The sequence below is a fragment of the Giraffa tippelskirchi genome, chromosome 12 (assembly GCF_054371585.1).
Source record: "Giraffa tippelskirchi isolate mGirTip1 chromosome 12, T2T-mGirTip1v1.2.pri, whole genome shotgun sequence".
In the NCBI taxonomy this organism is placed as follows: Eukaryota; Metazoa; Chordata; class Mammalia; order Artiodactyla; family Giraffidae; genus Giraffa; species Giraffa tippelskirchi.
In genome coordinates, this window is record NC_137286.1 from 71983822 (window position 1) to 71999701 (window position 15880).

Sequence of the window (15880 nt, forward strand, 5' to 3'; positions counted from 1 at the left end):
CTCGTCCTGCTGGGGTAGGGGAAGGGGTGGGGCCGGGGGAGGTCAGGCTCCAGCAGTGGGAGGGGCTTGAGGTCCGCCTGCGGCAGTTGGTGACCTTCCTGCTCCCCTCAGGGCAGAGCCGCCGGCCTGAGAATGAGGGCGCTGCTGAGCCCAGGGGCTGGGATGGCCCGTTGCTGCTGTGGTCCCAGAGCTCCACCCGAGACCTGACGGAGGCCGTCTGCCCGTGAGTCCTCTCCCGCTTGTCTGTCAGCTTGTTTGAACCATGCTGGGTTTTCTGCCCAGCCGGCTAAGGGGAGTCCCTGGAAATGCAAGGGTGTGGGTTTTGGCAGACTTCAGGGAAGACATGCCAGATGAGCCTGGGAGACTCCAGCTTAATCTGGATTCAGGAGATATCTCTTCGGGCCAGCTAGTAATTGTAGGATAAGCCTAATGAGTCTTCACAGGATGAAGAGAGTAACGTGCCAAGGTAGCAATCGATGTCCTCATTCGAGAGGATGATGAAGCTGGTGCTCAGAGAAGGGGGGAACTTGGCCACAGCAAGGAGGTGTGCACCCAGACGGAACCCCCAGATCCGGCCATTTGAGCTCAGGGAGGCCACTGGTGTGGCTTGTCCCTGTGGCAGGGGCCGAGGCACGCAGCCCACCCTGATTCCTGCGGGGGCCTGACTTGGGAAGTGCCATCTGGTAGCTTTGAGACTCACCAAACCAAATTGCACTGGAGAGAGGAAGGACACCTTCCTTCATCCACCCCCCACCCCCGCCGGATTCCCACATACCCTGACCCCTTTCTCTGGATTTCGGAGCCCTTTCCAGAGTCCCGCTCATATGACCTCATTCGAAGTGCACTGTGGACGAGCTGCCATCTGCAGCTGCTACCACAGCAGCCAAGGGCTTTATCTCCCGAGTACCTCCCTTCCTTTGGAACTTGGGGGCCCTCTACTCCCCACTTGCACACCACAGACCTTTGCTGAGGATTGTGGGGACCCTCACTCAGTTTGCAGCACGTTGTAGCCATCCCTGTCCTCTCAATACCTCCCTTGCAACTCAGCTTGTGAGCTCCTTTGGAGCAGCGTGGCCCACCTGGCTGCAACGGCAGAGACACAGCTGACAGTGAAACAACAGCTTCGATCTGACAGCCGGAAAGCTCTGTCAAAAGGGACCTCCCTCTTCACACCGTAGAGGCTGTAGGAGCCGCCAGGGTTTGGGAACCAGTGCTGGGGCCAAAATGACTCCACAGCTGTTTTCCTTCCTGGGGAGGGTTCTGGCTCGAGTGGGAATGGCTCAAGTCTCCTAAGGTTCTGAAAGCCCACTGTGTGCAGATTCACGGTACACAGAGAGGAGAAGGTGGAGTCCTGCCCTGGAGGTGGTCACAGCTCACGGATGAGCCAGGCAGGCAGGCAGGCAGGCAGGGCATGAGAACACCTGAGCTGCCTTCATGAGTGAGTGGTGTGGGGGCAGAGGAAGAGAAGCCGGTCTGCTCCCTCATGTGGTGCCCAGGGCAGGTTGTCCCCAGAGGAAACCCTTACGACGGTGAGGACTCTCACTGCTGTTTCCCAAGGGGTTCCGTCGGTGCGTGTCTTCCCCGGAGCGGTCAGGCCGTCTCTAAAGTACACTGGCCATGGGCATTGCCTCTCCTTGGAACTTCCCATGTGTTTCTCTTTTGTATGGAACAGTGATTTTTCTAGAGGGGTTCTGGGCCACAAGGTTGTTGGGTCATTTGCTAGCCTTCTGTCGTGAAGAACGCTTTCCTGGGCGTTGGGGTGGTTTGTTGTTCCAGCTCCCTTTCTTGGCTTCTTTTGGGAGCTGGTGCAACAAGAGGAGCTCAGCCTCTGCCTTCTGGCTGAGATGTCACCCTTCAAACAGCAATGCCTGCCTGGAGATAATGATGGCATTTGCCAAAAGGGCTTCGTTTGGCACATGATATCTTGAAAGGACGTACACCGTCCTTTCAGCTATCAAAGGCTAGTTCAAATGACATAAAAATGAGAACTCTCCAATGGAGTCTTACAGTAGGTGGAGAGTCCGAAAAAAACTCCTTCAGTCATCTCACTGAGAGTCATTGATTGGGGACACCAAGAATATAGGAAGGAATGCAGAAAGAAAAGATGAAATTGTGGTCAGGATCGGGGGGAGGGATGAACAGGGCCTGCTTGCCTTGAACCCAGGCTTTGTTGGCGGGTGGGGCATAAAGATCGAACGGGTCTGAAACTACAGAGTGGTGATGGTAACACAGTATCACCAGAGTTACACAACAGTGTCCCAAATTGCAACAATGATGAAAAAGTTTACTAATCCCAACTTAACCAACAAAAATAGACGAAACCATACAAAAAGTAAAACATCACCAGAAAGGTGGAAACAAACCAAATGCAAAGCAGCTCAGGGGAAAGGAACTCCATGTCCCCTGGGGGCAGACCGAGTTGCCGGCGTCCACGGTGAGCAGACAGGGATGGAGGCTGCAGAGCCGACCGCTCCCCTGGACATGGTGTTTCCGGCAAGGGCTCTGGGTCTCTGTCCAGAGCGGGGGCTCGTTCTTCCTGCAGGGGCGGGTGAGTCATTGTCGGCGTCTGGGTGTTGCGCGGGAGCCAGGGCAGGCTCTCCCTGCCGAGGCGGTGACTCCTCCTCTGCCTCGGGTTCTCCTGCCAAAGCCCGAGCAGGTACAGGTGCACGTGGAGGTGGAGGTTCTGGCTGAGGGGGTGGGACATCAGTGCCTGGGGCTGGGGGTCCTGCAGGCACGGAAATCCGATCTGCCCGGTGTGCTGGCCAGTACCCAGCTGGCCTGGTGTCTCTGCGAGGGCAAGGCTCGGTTCTCCATCTGCCCTCGGTGGATCCCTGGGTCCTGCACCTGGAGCCACCACCTCTGTAGGCACAGGTCTGGGAAGTGGAGCCTGGTTCCAGTTGGAGGCCAGTGCTAGAGCTGGGGGAGAAGCAAAGTTTGCCCACAGACCAGCCTTGGCATGTGCGTATCCCGGGACAGAAAGCTTCCAAGAGATTCCGAAAGAATACCCAGGGTTGGATGTCTTTTGGGACTGAAGTGTGCAAGATGGGGGTGGGGGTGTGAGGCCAGCGCTTGCTGCAGGCCCAGCAGCATCTTTCGGGGACTCGTCCCTGTGTAGCTCAGCACCCCCTCCCCACACACTCCCGTGCACCAGCCCCAGCGTCCTTACCTCTGTGCTCTGGCGTGCTGGGCTCCAGGTCCTCCTGCTGCCTCAGAGGCCGGGGTTCTCGGGACTCTGGGTCGGAGCCGGGTGTGCTGAGCTCCGTGGCAGCCTCAGACTGGGCCGCCGGGTGTATCCTGGGCGGTGTCTCGGCAGCAGGCCTTCCCCGCCTCCGCTTCGCCCCCGGTGGGGCTGATGCCTCCGTGGGCACGCTCACCTGGAGCCTGCACTGGGCCTCACGGGCGGGGGGTTGGTGCTCCGACCCCTCCCTCCGGGAGGTGGACGGGGTGTCCCCGTCCTCGGCCTCATCACGTGGGAAGCTCTGCAACGACAGTGACCGTCAGCCAGCCGTGCTGGGAGTTTTCCGAGCTGGGCCTGGCCAGTGGAGCCGCTGCTTCTGCCTGCTCGAACTTCTCTTCCCAGAAGGGTCAGAGACGTGTGTCTGCTCAGATCCCCACCCGGGAGGAAAGAGACCCACCTGAGGGTGTGAGGTCAGCCTGGGCGGCCGGCCCTGCCCGCACTGTTCCCATCCCAGCCAGCCTGATCTCCCCTGGGGTGTGGACACAACTTGTCCGCAGGCTTCTGACCCCACATCCGCCTGGGCTTCCTTGAGGGAGACACACCCCGAGAAACCCGCATCCACACACACAGGCAAAGGACCCGGTGTTTCCGGGTGGCATGGGAGAGGTGGCCTGGCCCGGCCTGGGGCTCCCCGTGTTACCTTTCTGTTTCTCCGGGCAGAGGGCCAGAGGCCTCTCGGGGGTGCCCTGAGCCAACGTCGACAGGGTGCCCACGCACACTGCCTGTGAGCTCTCCTGAGGCCCCGGCCTCTGGGCAGGGGCAAACAGCAGAACATCCTGGCAGCAAGAGATCTGGCTGGGGGCTCCTCTCCGCTCTGGAGGCCTGGATACCCGGGTTGCGGGTTCTGTTGGGTTCTGTTGCCGGCAGGTGACATCATTTCCTGGGGTTCGTGCTGAGGTCCCTTCCCCAAAACTTCCCAAGGGAATCTCTGGGTTTCTGACTGCTCGACCACCCCCCTTAGGCCATGTGCAGGCACAGTGACAGCCACACAGCCCAGCCCACAGCCCTGGGGAGGCCTGGGTGCAGCCAGGGCCTGAGCTCCGAGGACCCCGCTGCTCTCAGACCAGGCTCCTTCTTCTCATAAGTGGTGTGGCCCTGGACAAGCATATGCCCCTCAGGGTTTCCCCAGTCTCTCCATCTGCAGAGTGGGGGTCATTCTCCCATCTGTTTCCTAGGTCTGTCGGCCTACGAGCAGCTCCATGCCTCTCCACCTGGGGCCGATATCACGTGGAGCTTGTGCGCTGAGACTTCAGAAAGAAAGACTCCATCCAGGGCTGACACAGCACAGAATGGGGCAGAACGAGGCCTGGATGCGCCGTGGTACCCAGGAAAAGGCACTGCCCCTCCTGACTGTTTTGAGACCCCACATCCAAGTTGGAGGCCCGAAAGGAAGACTCGAAGGTCTCCCTCTCTTATAGAAAAGAGTAGCCAACTTTCTGGTCCTCTGTTTCCATTGAGATTCTGTTCAAGTGTCCCAGCTCGGCTTCTGCGGGTGGCTGAGCTTCTAATGGCTCCCTGCGTTCTTGTCTTTTCCTCTCCAAACCTTCCGTCCTTTTCCCCCTTCTGGGGTGGATGGGCGCTGTCATTGCTTCTACCTTCGAGACAGATTGATGAAAAGTCTGGACCATCGACTCCTTTCCTCTCTTTGGTTCCGTGTCTCTCTCTGGCTGTGTCCCTCTCTTTTCCTTTCTCGATTCAGTCTGTGTCTTCCTCTTTCTCTCTCGTGTGTGGATGGATGGATGCTAGGAATGCACATGTATATGATTAGATGAGGGTTATGTTTTAGGGATGGGTTAGAGGGAGAGAAAGGCTTTAGGTCGGAGTTGGTCATGGGGGAAGGGTCAAGGGTGGTGGTGGTGTTTCTTGGAATCTGAGTGCTGTGCATTCTTCGTCTCTTTCCATATGAACCCCTTCTCAGATACACCACTTGCAAGGAGTCTCTCATGTTCCGTTTCCTATCTTTTGCATGTGTGAATGCTTAGCTTCTCTGTTGTGAAGAGGTTCCATTGGATGGAAACCCATTGGTGTACTTCGTTTCCCTCTTTCCCTTACTTGAAGAGACCCATTTCTACCTCCGCCCAGCAAATGGCAAGGAGACTCTGATGTTAAGGAGCCTTTGACCTACGCTTCTTTCTAGCTATCTCAAGACATCAGTCTTTAGGGTGAGGTTTTTCCCCGATATTGAGGTGGTGTGAGATCAAAACCAATAGCGTTCTTCAGATGTAGCTGTCTGGTTTTCCCATGGCCATTTATTGAAGAGGCTTTCTTGTTCCCATTTGGATATTCTCCCCTTCTGTGTCAGAGATGAGTTGACCATGGATGCCGGGGTTTGTTTCTGGACCCTCAACTTTATTCCATCGATCTGGATCTGTGTGTGTTGTTGTATTCCCAATAGCATACTGTCCTGCTGCTGCCGCTGCGGCTAAGTCACTTCAGTCGTGTCTGACTCTGCGCGACCCCATGGCCTGCAGCCTACCAGGCTCCTCCGTCCAGGGCATTTTCCAGGCAAGAGTACTGGCGTGGGTCGCCATCGCCTTCTCCGATACGCTCCTGAGGATCCTAGTTTGGTCGTCTAATTTCCTTTCACACAACCTTGGATGTCCATATCGGGGCTTTTTCGTCGGATTGTATTGACAATTTAGGCTCTTTTCTGTTTCCGTAACCCCTTTTGCAGTTCTTTGTTCGGTGCGACAATGCATTGGCATTTTGGGAGGAATAGCATCCAAGCTGTGGATTGCCTTGTGGGGCTGTGACATCATTTTCCCAATAGGAATTCTTTCAAGCCCTGAGCACAGCTTCTCTTTCCAGTGATTGGTGTGGGCTTGATCTTCCTTCTTCCATCTCTCGCCGTTTTGTGAGAACAGGTCCTTCCTTCCCTTCTGGGTTAGATGGACTCGTGGGTATCACTTCAGTGCATGGCATTGTCAGTGGGGGTGATAATTCCCTTCTCATTGGAAGACTTTGCTGTGAGTATTAGAAATGCAAGTGATTTCTCTTCCCCTTCCTCCCTGTCCATCTCTCAGAGCCACCGGGAAACAGAGGCCTCATCCAGGGTCACACAGGCCTGAGGGAGTGCAACTAGACTGTTGTTTCTTCAGGCCCTCCGTGCTGGACATCATCCGGGATACTCTGTGTGTGTCTTCCTCAGTCTGGTGTCCCTTCAGACCTTTCCCTAGTTTTCACAGGCTTGTTGTGTTGGTGTTCTTTGTCTGTTTGGAGACACATCCTTGAGAAGCTTTGTGTTTCCACTCATTCGTCTCGCGATGTATGACCTGTCTTTTGCTTTTGTAATGAGGTCTTTCCCACAGTAGATATCTTTGATTTTGCAAAGTCCACTGTATTCTCTGGGTTGTTTTGTGGACTGCCTTTTAGTTTTGTGTGTGAAGACTCAAAGCACGTGTCCGGTTTCTGCTCATTGTTCTTCTAGATTTGTGACAAGTTTTCATGGAAACTTTGTCTAGGGATAACTGGAAGTGAACTCGGTGTAAGGTGTCAAGTCTCCATCTCCATTCATGTCATGCCCTGCAGTTTCCAATTCCCTGTTCCTGAGTGGTTTTGGAGACCTTGTGGGAAGTTTGGTTGCATGGGAGTTTGCATTTCCACCTTGAGTAGATTCCCACTGTTCTGCCCTCAGGGACACTGTCAAGGGGGAGTGAGGAGCAGCCTGCACTTCCAGCAGTGACCACACGGTGGGGCGAGTGCTGCTCTCCCCTCTGGGAGCCCCAGGCCACAGGCATCCCAGTGAGGAGCCAGCTCTGTGCTCGGCTGAAAGGAGTTAGACTCTCAGGAGCCTCTGAGCCCTTGCCTTTGGATCACCCAGGGTGGGCATTTACTGTGACAGAAAAAAATTGCCCTGAATTCCATGGACGGAAGAGCCTGGCTGTGTAGAGTTCGTGAGTTGCCGTGAATCAGACACAACTGAGGACACAAAAACTCAATAGACTAAAACACTTTTGGGGGGTGGGGGGAGTGAAAGGGGGTGATGTGGGGTTTTTTTGTCATATATAATAGCCAAGGGAAATCTAGTTTAAACCTAAATTCACATAGATGGGAAAGGTATAGCTCTCCGTCACCCTATTAAAAAAAAAAAAAAACTACTTAACTTTTCTGAAAGTTTATTTAGTAGCTTCCTTGAGCAGTTCATTGTGAAGCTTTTTTTTTTTTTTTCTGTGACATCGGCCTCATTAAAAAGTACGGTTTGCCTTTACTGGATAATTTTGTTCATTGGTTTGTTAGGGAATCTTGGTAATATTTGAGTTTCCTGGGGAGCATGGTCACATGACCTGGCCCTGGCCAATCGGTGCGTTCCACCTCCCTGGCCACTGTGATTGGCTCCGGACTGGGGCAGTGCCCAATCGGGGCCCAGGGCCGGGCCTCACGTTGGAAGCCAGGGGAAGACGAGCTCTCGTCCTGCTGGGGTAGGGGAAGGGGTGGGGCCGGGGGAGGTCAGGCTCCAGCAGTGGGAGGGGCTTGAGGTCCGCCTGCGGCAGTTGGTGACCTTCCTGCTCCCCTCAGGGCAGAGCCGCCGGCCTGAGAATGAGGGCGCTGCTGAGCCCAGGGGCTGGGATGGCCCGTTGCTGCTGTGGTCCCAGAGCTCCACCCGAGACCTGACGGAGGCCGTCTGCCCGTGAGTCCTCTCCCGCTTGTCTGTCAGCTTGTTTGAACCATGCTGGGTTTTCTGCCCAGCCGGCTAAGGGGAGTCCCTGGAAATGCAAGGGTGTGGGTTTTGGCAGACTTCAGGGAAGACATGCCAGATGAGCCTGGGAGACTCCAGCTTAATCTGGATTCAGGAGATATCTCTTCGGGCCAGCTAGTAATTGTAGGATAAGCCTAATGAGTCTTCACAGGATGAAGAGAGTAACGTGCCAAGGTAGCAATCGATGTCCTCATTCGAGAGGATGATGAAGCTGGTGCTCAGAGAAGGGGGGAACTTGGCCACAGCAAGGAGGTGTGCACCCAGACGGAACCCCCAGATCCGGCCATTTGAGCTCAGGGAGGCCACTGGTGTGGCTTGTCCCTGTGGCAGGGGCCGAGGCACGCAGCCCACCCTGATTCCTGCGGGGGCCTGACTTGGGAAGTGCCATCTGGTAGCTTTGAGACTCACCAAACCAAATTGCACTGGAGAGAGGAAGGACACCTTCCTTCATCCACCCCCCACCCCCACCGGATTCCCACATACCCTGACCCCTTTCTCTGGATTTCGGAGCCCTTTCCAGAGTCCCGCTCATATGACCTCATTCGAAGTGCACTGTGGACGAGCTGCCATCTGCAGCTGCTACCACAGCAGCCAAGGGCTTTATCTCCCGAGTACCTCCCTTCCTTTGGAACTTGGGGGCCCTCTACTCCCCACTTGCACACCACAGACCTTTGCTGAGGATTGTGGGGACCCTCACTCAGTTTGCAGCACGTTGTAGCCATCCCTGTCCTCTCAATACCTCCCTTGCAACTCAGCTTGTGAGCTCCTTTGGAGCAGCGTGGCCCACCTGGCTGCAACGGCAGAGACACAGCTGACAGTGAAACAACAGCTTCGATCTGACAGCCGGAAAGCTCTGTCAAAAGGGACCTCCCTCTTCACACCGTAGAGGCTGTAGGAGCCGCCAGGGTTTGGGAACCAGTGCTGGGGCCAAAATGACTCCACAGCTGTTTTCCTTCCTGGGGAGGGTTCTGGCTCGAGTGGGAATGGCTCAAGTCTCCTAAGGTTCTGAAAGCCCACTGTGTGCAGATTCACGGTACACAGAGAGGAGAAGGTGGAGTCCTGCCCTGGAGGTGGTCACAGCTCACGGATGAGCCAGGCAGGCAGGCAGGCAGGCAGGGCATGAGAACACCTGAGCTGCCTTCATGAGTGAGTGGTGTGGGGGCAGAGGAAGAGAAGCCGGTCTGCTCCCTCATGTGGTGCCCAGGGCAGGTTGTCCCCAGAGGAAACCCTTACGACGGTGAGGACTCTCACTGCTGTTTCCCAAGGGGTTCCGTCGGTGCGTGTCTTCCCCGGAGCGGTCAGGCCGTCTCTAAAGTACACTGGCCATGGGCATTGCCTCTCCTTGGAACTTCCCATGTGTTTCTCTTTTGTATGGAACAGTGATTTTTCTAGAGGGGTTCTGGGCCACAAGGTTGTTGGGTCATTTGCTAGCCTTCTGTCGTGAAGAACGCTTTCCTGGGCGTTGGGGTGGTTTGTTGTTCCAGCTCCCTTTCTTGGCTTCTTTTGGGAGCTGGTGCAACAAGAGGAGCTCAGCCTCTGCCTTCTGGCTGAGATGTCACCCTTCAAACAGCAATGCCTGCCTGGAGATAATGATGGCATTTGCCAAAAGGGCTTCGTTTGGCACATGATATCTTGAAAGGACGTACACCGTCCTTTCAGCTATCAAAGGCTAGTTCAAATGACATAAAAATGAGAACTCTCCAATGGAGTCTTACAGTAGGTGGAGAGTCCGAAAAAAACTCCTTCAGTCATCTCACTGAGAGTCATTGATTGGGGACACCAAGAATATAGGAAGGAATGCAGAAAGAAAAGATGAAATTGTGGTCAGGATCGGGGGGAGGGATGAACAGGGCCTGCTTGCCTTGAACCCAGGCTTTGTTGGCGGGTGGGGCATAAAGATCGAACGGGTCTGAAACTACAGAGTGGTGATGGTAACACAGTATCACCAGAGTTACACAACAGTGTCCCAAATTGCAACAATGATGAAAAAGTTTACTAATCCCAACTTAACCAACAAAAATAGACGAAACCATACAAAAAGTAAAACATCACCAGAAAGGTGGAAACAAACCAAATGCAAAGCAGCTCAGGGGAAAGGAACTCCATGTCCCCTGGGGGCAGACCGAGTTGCCGGCGTCCACGGTGAGCAGACAGGGATGGAGGCTGCAGAGCCGACCGCTCCCCTGGACATGGTGTTTCCGGCAAGGGCTCTGGGTCTCTGTCCAGAGCGGGGGCTCGTTCTTCCTGCAGGGGCGGGTGAGTCATCGTCGGCGTCTGGGTGTTGCGCGGGAGCCAGGGCAGGCTCTCCCTGCCGAGGCGGTGACTCCTCCTCTGCCTCGGGTTCTCCTGCCAAAGCCCGAGCAGGTACAGGTGCACGTGGAGGTGGAGGTTCTGGCTGAGGGGGTGGGACATCAGTGCCTGGGGCTGGGGGTCCTGCAGGCACGGAAATCCGATCTGCCCGGTGTGCTGGCCAGTACCCAGCTGGCCTGGTGTCTCTGCGAGGGCAAGGCTCGGTTCTCCATCTGCCCTCGGTGGATCCCTGGGTCCTGCACCTGGAGCCACCACCTCTGTAGGCACAGGTCTGGGAAGTGGAGCCTGGTTCCAGTTGGAGGCCAGTGCTAGAGCTGGGGGAGAAGCAAAGTTTGCCCACAGACCAGCCTTGGCATGTGCGTATCCCGGGACAGAAAGCTTCCAAGAGATTCCGAAAGAATACCCAGGGTTGGATGTCTTTTGGGACTGAAGTGTGCAAGATGGGGGTGGGGGTGTGAGGCCAGCGCTTGCTGCAGGCCCAGCAGCATCTTTCGGGGACTCGTCCCTGTGTAGCTCAGCACCCCCTCCCCACACACTCCCGTGCACCAGCCCCAGCGTCCTTACCTCTGTGCTCTGGCGTGCTGGGCTCCAGGTCCTCCTGCTGCCTCAGAGGCCGGGGTTCTCGGGACTCTGGGTCGGAGCCGGGTGTGCTGAGCTCCGTGGCAGCCTCAGACTGGGCCGCCGGGTGTATCCTGGGCGGTGTCTCGGCAGCAGGCCTTCCCCGCCTCCGCTTCGCCCCCGGTGGGGCTGATGCCTCCGTGGGCACGCTCACCTGGAGCCTGCACTGGGCCTCACGGGCGGGGGGTTGGTGCTCCGACCCCTCCCTCCGGGAGGTGGACGGGGTGTCCCCGTCCTCGGCCTCATCACGTGGGAAGCTCTGCAACGACAGTGACCGTCAGCCAGCCGTGCTGGGAGTTTTCCGAGCTGGGCCTGGCCAGTGGAGCCGCTGCTTCTGCCTGCTCGAACTTCTCTTCCCAGAAGGGTCAGAGACGTGTGTCTGCTCAGATCCCCACCCGGGAGGAAAGAGACCCACCTGAGGGTGTGAGGTCAGCCTGGGCGGCCGGCCCTGCCCGCACTGTTCCCATCCCAGCCAGCCTGATCTCCCCTGGGGTGTGGACACAACTTGTCCGCAGGCTTCTGACCCCACATCCGCCTGGGCTTCCTTGAGGGAGACACACCCCGAGAAACCCGCATCCACACACACAGGCAAAGGACCCGGTGTTTCCGGGTGGCATGGGAGAGGTGGCCTGGCCCGGCCTGGGGCTCCCCGTGTTACCTTTCTGTTTCTCCGGGCAGAGGGCCAGAGGCCTCTCGGGGGTGCCCTGAGCCAACGTCGACAGGGTGCCCACGCACACTGCCTGTGAGCTCTCCTGAGGCCCCGGCCTCTGGGCAGGGGCAAACAGCAGAACATCCTGGCAGCAAGAGATCTGGCTGGGGGCTCCTCTCCGCTCTGGAGGCCTGGATACCCGGGTTGCGGGTTCTGTTGGGTTCTGTTGCCGGCAGGTGACATCATTTCCTGGGGTTCGTGCTGAGGTCCCTTCCCCAAAACTTCCCAAGGGAATCTCTGGGTTTCTGACTGCTCGACCACCCCCCTTAGGCCATGTGCAGGCACAGTGACAGCCACACAGCCCAGCCCACAGCCCTGGGGAGGCCTGGGTGCAGCCAGGGCCTGAGCTCCGAGGACCCCGCTGCTCTCAGACCAGGCTCCTTCTTCTCATAAGTGGTGTGGCCCTGGACAAGCATATGCCCCTCAGGGTTTCCCCAGTCTCTCCATCTGCAGAGTGGGGGTCATTCTCCCATCTGTTTCCTAGGTCTGTCGGCCTACGAGCAGCTCCATGCCTCTCCACCTGGGGCCGATATCACGTGGAGCTTGTGCGCTGAGACTTCAGAAAGAAAGACTCCATCCAGGGCTGACACAGCACAGAATGGGGCAGAACGAGGCCTGGATGCGCCGTGGTACCCAGGAAAAGGCACTGCCCCTCCTGACTGTTTTGAGACCCCACATCCAAGTTGGAGGCCCGAAAGGAAGACTCGAAGGTCTCCCTCTCTTATAGAAAAGAGTAGCCAACTTTCTGGTCCTCTGTTTCCATTGAGATTCTGTTCAAGTGTCCCAGCTCGGCTTCTGCGGGTGGCTGAGCTTCTAATGGCTCCCTGCGTTCTTGTCTTTTCCTCTCCAAACCTTCCGTCCTTTTCCCCCTTCTGGGGTGGATGGGCGCTGTCATTGCTTCTACCTTCGAGACAGATTGATGAAAAGTCTGGACCATCGACTCCTTTCCTCTCTTTGGTTCCGTGTCTCTCTCTGGCTGTGTCCCTCTCTTTTCCTTTCTCGATTCAGTCTGTGTCTTCCTCTTTCTCTCTCGTGTGTGGATGGATGGATGCTAGGAATGCACATGTATATGATTAGATGAGGGTTATGTTTTAGGGATGGGTTAGAGGGAGAGAAAGGCTTTAGGTCGGAGTTGGTCATGGGGGAAGGGTCAAGGGTGGTGGTGGTGTTTCTTGGAATCTGAGTGCTGTGCATTCTTCGTCTCTTTCCATATGAACCCCTTCTCAGATACACCACTTGCAAGGAGTCTCTCATGTTCCGTTTCCTATCTTTTGCATCTGTGAATGCTTAGCTTCTCTGTTGTGAAGAGGTTCCATTGGATGGAAACCCATTGGTGTACTTCGTTTCCCTCTTTCCCTTACTTGAAGAGACCCATTTCTACCTCCGCCCAGCAAATGGCAAGGAGACTCTGATGTTAAGGAGCCTTTGACCTACGCTTCTTTCTAGCTATCTCATGACATCAGTCTTTAGGGTGAGGTTTTTCCCCGATATTGAGGTGGTGTGAGATCAAAACCAATAGCGTTCTTCAGATGTAGCTGTCTGGTTTTCCCATGGCCATTTATTGAAGAGGCTTTCTTGTTCCCATTTGGATATTCTCCCCTTCTGTGTCAGAGATGAGTTGACCATGGATGCCGGGGTTTGTTTCTGGACCCTCAACTTTATTCCATCGATCTGGATCTGTGTGTGTTGTTGTATTCCCAATAGCATACTGTCCTGCTGCTGCCGCTGCGGCTAAGTCACTTCAGTCGTGTCTGACTCTGCGCGACCCCATGGCCTGCAGCCTACCAGGCTCCTCCGTCCAGGGCATTTTCCAGGCAAGAGTACTGGCGTGGGTCGCCATCGCCTTCTCCGATACGCTCCTGAGGATCCTAGTTTGGTCGTCTAATTTCCTTTCACACAACCTTGGATGTCCGTATCGGGGCTTTTTCGTCGGATTGTATTGACAATTTAGGCTCTTTTCTGTTTCCGTAACCCCTTTTGCAGTTCTTTGTTCGGTGCGACAATGCATTGGCATTTTGGGAGGAATAGCATCCAAGCTGTGGATTGCCTTGTGGGGCTGTGACATCATTTTCCCAATAGGAATTCTTTCAAGCCCTGAGCACAGCTTCTCTTTCCAGTGATTGGTGTGGGCTTGATCTTCCTTCTTCCATCTCTCGCCGTTTTGTGAGAACAGGTCCTTCCTTCCCTTCTGGGTTAGATGGACTCGTGGGTATCACTTCAGTGCATGGCATTGTCAGTGGGGGTGATAATTCCCTTCTCATTGGAAGACTTTGCTGTGAGTATTAGAAATGCAAGTGATTTCTCTTCCCCTTCCTCCCTGTCCATCTCTCAGAGCCACCGGGAAACAGAGGCCTCATCCAGGGTCACACAGGCCTGAGGGAGTGCAACTAGACTGTTGTTTCTTCAGGCCCTCCGTGCTGGACATCATCCGGGATACTCTGTGTGTGTCTTCCTCAGTCTGGTGTCCCTTCAGACCTTTCCCTAGTTTTCACAGGCTTGTTGTGTTGGTGTTCTTTGTCTGTTTGGAGACACATCCTTGAGAAGCTTTGTGTTTCCACTCATTCGTCTCGCGATGTATGACCTGTCTTTTGCTTTTGTAATGAGGTCTTTCCCACAGTAGATATCTTTGATTTTGCAAAGTCCACTGTATTCTCTGGGTTGTTTTGTGGACTGCCTTTTAGTTTTGTGTGTGAAGACTCAAAGCACGTGTCCGGTTTCTGCTCATTGTTCTTCTAGATTTGTGACAAGTTTTCATGGAAACTTTGTCTAGGGATAACTGGAAGTGAACTCGGTGTAAGGTGTCAAGTCTCCATCTCCATTCATGTCATGCCCTGCAGTTTCCAATTCCCTGTTCCTGAGTGGTTTTGGAGACCTTGTGGGAAGTTTGGTTGCATGGGAGTTTGCATTTCCACCTTGAGTAGATTCCCACTGTTCTGCCCTCAGGGACACTGTCAAGGGGGAGTGAGGAGCAGCCTGCACTTCCAGCAGTGACCACACGGTGGGGCGAGTGCTGCTCTCCCCTCTGGGAGCCCCAGGCCACAGGCATCCCAGTGAGGAGCCAGCTCTGTGCTCGGCTGAAAGGAGTTAGACTCTCAGGAGCCTCTGAGCCCTTGCCTTTGGATCACCCAGGGTGGGCATTTACTGTGACAGAAAAAAATTGCCCTGAATTCCATGGACGGAAGAGCCTGGCTGTGTAGAGTTCGTGAGTTGCCGTGAATCAGACACAACTGAGGACACAAAAACTCAATAGACTAAAACACTTTTGGGGGGTGGGGGGAGTGAAAGGGGGTGATGTGGGGTTTTTTTGTCGTATATAATAGCCAAGGGAAATCTAGTTTAAACCTAAATTCACATAGATGGGAAAGGTATAGCTCTCCGTCACCCTATTAAAAAAAAAAAAGAACTACTTAACTTTTCTGAAAGTTTATTTAGTAGCTTCCTTGAGCAGTTCATTGTGAAGCATTTTTTTTTTTTTTTCTGTGACATCGGCCTCATTAAAAAGTACGGTTTGCCTTTACTGGATAATTTTGTTCATTGGTTTGTTAGGGAATCTTGGTAATATTTGAGTTTCCTGGGGAGCATGGTCACATGACCTGGCCCTGGCCAATCGGTGCGTTCCACCTCCCTGGCCACTGTGATTGGCTCCGGACTGGGGCAGTGCCCAATCGGGGCCCAGGGCCGGGCCTCACGTTGGAAGCCAGGGGAAGACGAGCTCTCGTCCTGCTGGGGTAGGGGAAGGGGTGGGGCCGGGGGAGGTCAGGCTCCAGCAGTGGGAGGGGCTTGAGGTCCGCCTGCTGCAGTTGGTGACCTTCCTGCTCCCCTCAGGGCAGAGCCGCCGGCCTGAGAATGAGGGCGCTGCTGAGCCCAGGGGCTGGGATGGCCCGTTGCTGCTGTGGTCCCAGAGCTCCACCCGAGACCTGACGGAGGCCGTCTGCCCGTGAGTCCTCTCCCGCTTGTCTGTCAGCTTGTTTGAACCATGCTGGGTTTTCTGCCCAGCCGGCTAAGGGGAGTCCCTGGAAATGCAAGGGTGTGGGTTTTGGCAGACTTCAGGGAAGACATGCCAGATGAGCCTGGGAGACTCCAGCTTAATCTGGATTCAGGAGATATCTCTTCGGGCCAGCTAGTAATTGTAGGATAAGCCTAATGAGTCTTCACAGGATGAAGAGAGTAACGTGCCAAGGTAGCAATCGATGTCCTCATTCGAGAGGATGATGAAGCTGGTGCTCAGAGAAGGGGGGAACTTGGCCACAGCAAGGAGGTGTGCACCCAGACGGAACCCCCAGATCCGGCCATTTGAGCTCAGGGAGGC

At 55.3% G+C, this 15880-nt stretch overlaps 2 protein-coding genes and 1 long non-coding RNA gene across 3 annotated transcripts in view; 1 reads left to right on the forward strand and 2 right to left on the reverse strand.

Moving 5' to 3' along the window:
• LOC145529707 (uncharacterized) overlaps positions 1-15880 on the forward strand; it is a 1704434-nt gene that overhangs the window by 1541632 nt on the left and 146922 nt on the right. Inside the window, exons 195-197 of the long non-coding RNA XR_014071296.1 lie at positions 112-223; positions 7754-7865; positions 15397-15508. This is a non-coding gene — a long non-coding RNA (uncharacterized LOC145529707). The remainder of the gene's footprint in view (positions 1-111; positions 224-7753; positions 7866-15396; positions 15509-15880) is intronic.
• Positions 124-5720, reverse strand: LOC145529577 (uncharacterized). Its single transcript, XM_081550162.1, has 3 exons — positions 3879-5720; positions 3167-3479; positions 124-2916 (listed from the first exon to the last, which is right to left on the reverse strand). The coding sequence occupies exons 1-3, from the start codon at positions 4113-4115 to the stop codon at positions 2288-2290; spliced, it is 1179 nt and encodes a 392-aa protein (XP_081406288.1). The 5' UTR covers positions 4116-5720; the 3' UTR covers positions 124-2287.
• Positions 9906-14777, reverse strand: LOC145529509 (uncharacterized). Its single transcript, XM_081550084.1, has 3 exons — positions 11521-14777; positions 10809-11121; positions 9906-10558 (listed from the first exon to the last, which is right to left on the reverse strand). Exons 1-3 carry the CDS (start codon positions 11755-11757, stop codon positions 9930-9932), a joined length of 1179 nt encoding a protein of 392 aa, XP_081406210.1. The 5' UTR covers positions 11758-14777; the 3' UTR covers positions 9906-9929.